Below are 3457 nucleotides of genomic sequence, written 5' to 3' on the forward strand. Positions count from 1 at the left end.
CCAGATATTACGGTAGCAAATCACCCGGTTCTTTACGACCAGAACTATTTACCGGGATGCAAACCGGAGGAACCAGGCATGGAGGGAGGTGGCAGAGACAGTGGGTGAAACTGGTAGGTTTTTCGCCTGTTTGGAGAGTTTATATCCAGTTTACTTAGTTTTAACATTGCTATTGCTTTGTATGTCGGGGGCGGGAGATTCATGTGATTGGTTGTTGGTCGCGTTGCTCGCAAAAAATCGCCAAGCTTCAGACACGCCCAGCTTCAAGATTTTTTTATGCCTGTAGTGTAGACGGGCCGTTACTCTCTCTCTTCTCTTGATCGCCCTCTCTCTCTTCTCTTTAAAAAGCTGAATATTTCAAAAAGTATGAAATATTTTTAAAAAGTTGAAGGTTTCCCATCGATTCCTGAACAGGCTGAATAGTTTAATATTTGAATGGTTTCTGTAGCTGAAAATAAGCTGAAGTTATGGAGAGCCAAAGTATTGGTGAAATAATAAGGGGAAGAATAAAGATTTGAAGAACTATAGTGGAATGCTGTGGCACAGCATTCGCGCTAATTACAGAGTGTAAGACAATGTAAAAGAAATACAGAGCGGCTTGTCATCCTGTGTGTGAGTGTAACAGCTGTGCAGTGTAATAAAAAGTGTTTCCTTTGCTTGGTGTCAGGTTGGAGAGCTTACTGCATCCCTGCAAAGCTCACTGCAGCAGGTGTCCACTGTCAATAAGAAGCTATCATTGAAAGAAGAAGACATCGAAACGCTTCAGAGTGGTACATACACGCACACGCACGCACGCACGCACACACACACTAGCTCTCACTCTTCACATCCTTTAAAAAAAATGTCCACCTGCAGTTCCTGTGCTTCCATAGTCAGGTTAAAGGGTTAATTGGGATTGTTTTGCAGTTCTGTTGTATGAGGTGCTTGTACAGTATTTTCACGGCTTTCTCCTGCTGTGGGACAGCTACACAATCTATATGTTTCAACGGGGAACTGAAAAAGTTGTCTTGAGTCCATTGAAAAGAAGAAAATCTATATATTTTCTAACATCGCAGACAACGGGGGATGCTTGTCCAAGGCTGCCTCCGTCACTGTTGTATGTGTGACTTTGGCTTCAGTTCCCCTTCAGAAACTAGTCATCTGATTTCACAGTAATATGCCTTTTACTCTACATGAAATAAAACGCATGGATTTCATGAGAGAATTAACGTTACATGAAGGTCTCAACGCTGTTTCTTTTCCAACATTCCGAGACTGAAAAACACTATTGGAGCTTTGAATACTTATAAGCATCTTTGATCTAAGAGCAGTGTTACAGGCTTTTTAAATTGAAATGCTTGCACTGAGAGTAGCCAAATCATCTTAGAAGTGGACTTCACAAGACAATTAAAACATTGTTAGAACATTAAGTTTTCTTTAGGTTGCTAGTCACTCTGCAGGTTTTGTCTTTATAAAAGTGTTAAATGTAAAGTCTTGGATTTTAAATGGTTCTTTAAATAAAACATAATTTTTTCATAAATGATGGTGCTTATGTGTGTATGTGTTGCAGAGGTGCAGTGCCGGCAGGCCTCCCTGGAGCAGCTGCAGGCGGAGGTGGAGCAGCAGCGAGTGCAGTTGGCGCAGGTGGAGCTGGACAAAGACTCCCAGCTCAGCAGCCTGAGGGAGGAGCTGCTCAGCCAGACTCAGCAGCTCGATACCTGCCAAGCTCGGGTCAGCACCTACACACAGGGTCACACACAGGGTCACACACAGGTTCACACTCAGTGTACACACACAGAGGGTCACACACAGTCTCACACACACACAGTGTCACACACAGGGTCACACACACAGTCACACACACAGGTTCACACACATGGTCACACTCAGTGTACACACACAGAGGGTCACACACAGTCTCACACACACAGGGTCACACACACATGCATTCATACTCTTGTATGGCACATCCTGTCATTTCTAACGCGAAAAATACATTCAGGAAGACCAGTATTCAATATTAGAAGCTCAAGTTTTAAAGGATAGTTTGGTTGTTGTGAAGTGTGGTTTTATGAGTTACTCATCCATAGTCAGTGTATGACCTACAGAAGATGGCGGTCGGCACACAAAACATCCAAACTATTCCATTAAGAGATAAGTTTGACGTTCAAAATAATGTTAATTTCCCATTTGTTTTTCATACCTGTAAACACATTTATTACATTCTCTTTGAATGGGCCACCATCTGTTTACCCATACCTTTTTAAAAGTATGTAACCACAGTTAAATGCATGCATTCATTAGGTAGAAGTTAAAAAGTATTGGCATCAAATTATATTTGAAACACTAAAACTAAAAATACTCATTATGCCAAATGTATTGTATTGTGGGATTATAATAAGAGATGCATTAATGTGTTGTTCATTTACATTTTAAGGTGTAGCTTATTTAAATTACTTTGTATACTTTTGGGCATCTTAATCCATAATAATATATCATAATAATAAGCATGAGACTTCAATTTGCATTGCAATAACTACACTGTAGCTACCGTGCTACCTCCGAAGTAACTAAACTTGTTGTCAAAATATAGTATCGTGAGAAGTACAATAGTTAATTTCTAAAGAAAGTGGAGTAAAAGTATTTGAAATGTTAATACTCAATGAAGTACAAGTACTTCAATATTGCAGTGAGTACAGTCCTTCAATAGATGTACTTACTTTCAAACACTGGGTCAGTGCCACTGATGGAACTTGAAGGATTGGTCCATGTGGTTTGCTTTCTGTTGCTCAGATCTCGTTCTTGGAGGTGGAGGTGGAAACGTTGACCGAGCAGCTCCATAGCCCTGAGGTGTGTGAGGAGGATCAGAACGGCAGTGTGACGGTGGATGACCTAGATCACATCCACAAGGTCAACAGAGACCTGGAGCAGCAGCTCACTGAGAAGAACAGGGTTGGTTATCTTTTTACTCCACTCTGTTCCTCCAGCTTTTAAACAATTATTCATAATGAACGCATACCTGCAGACACACATAAAACACACTGTCATTGTTTTGCAGACCATCAAGCAGCTGCAGCAGAGACTGGCAGAACTGAAGAGGACGCTGCAGAAGGAACTGGTGAGATACACTGACGATCTTCTTAGGTTCACTGTTTCCTTTTCACAATATGTCTGCAAACTGTGAACACGTCTTGATAAGAGAGAACAGAAGCCCTGAGAGGCAATTGAGAACAACATTCTAATGATGCATGTACAACAGGTTAAAAAAAGTTTCTTATTTCTTTAAAAAATGTCATCTATGGAAACAGGTTGATTACAAATGTTGACCGTAGTGTTTCTACTAATTCCGTCACCATGTGTTTGTTTCTAGGTGAGTTTTAATGTCTCCAGCACTCCAAACACAATGAACATATATTGTATTTTGTTACATCTGTTGTATCTTAGTTTTGGTTTTTCTCCACTGGTACTTCAGTCATAA

The 3457-nt window shown here is 40.6% G+C and overlaps 1 protein-coding gene across 1 annotated transcript; it reads left to right on the top strand.

The window, feature by feature from the left end:
• Positions 1-625: 625 nt before the first annotated feature.
• Positions 626-3178, top strand: LOC104963434 (golgin subfamily A member 1-like; the record flags this gene model as incomplete). Its single annotated transcript, XM_010792023.1, has 4 exons — positions 626-770; positions 1550-1710; positions 2773-2931; positions 3038-3178. Coding segments are annotated over 4 exons (591 nt in total), but the record flags the coding sequence as incomplete, so codon positions are not given.
• Positions 3179-3457: the final 279 nt, after the last annotated feature.

This window comes from Notothenia coriiceps, unplaced genomic scaffold (assembly GCF_000735185.1).
Source record: "Notothenia coriiceps isolate Sejong01 unplaced genomic scaffold, NC01 NC01_scaffold00001699, whole genome shotgun sequence".
Lineage (NCBI taxonomy): Eukaryota > Metazoa > Chordata > Actinopteri > Perciformes > Nototheniidae > Notothenia > Notothenia coriiceps.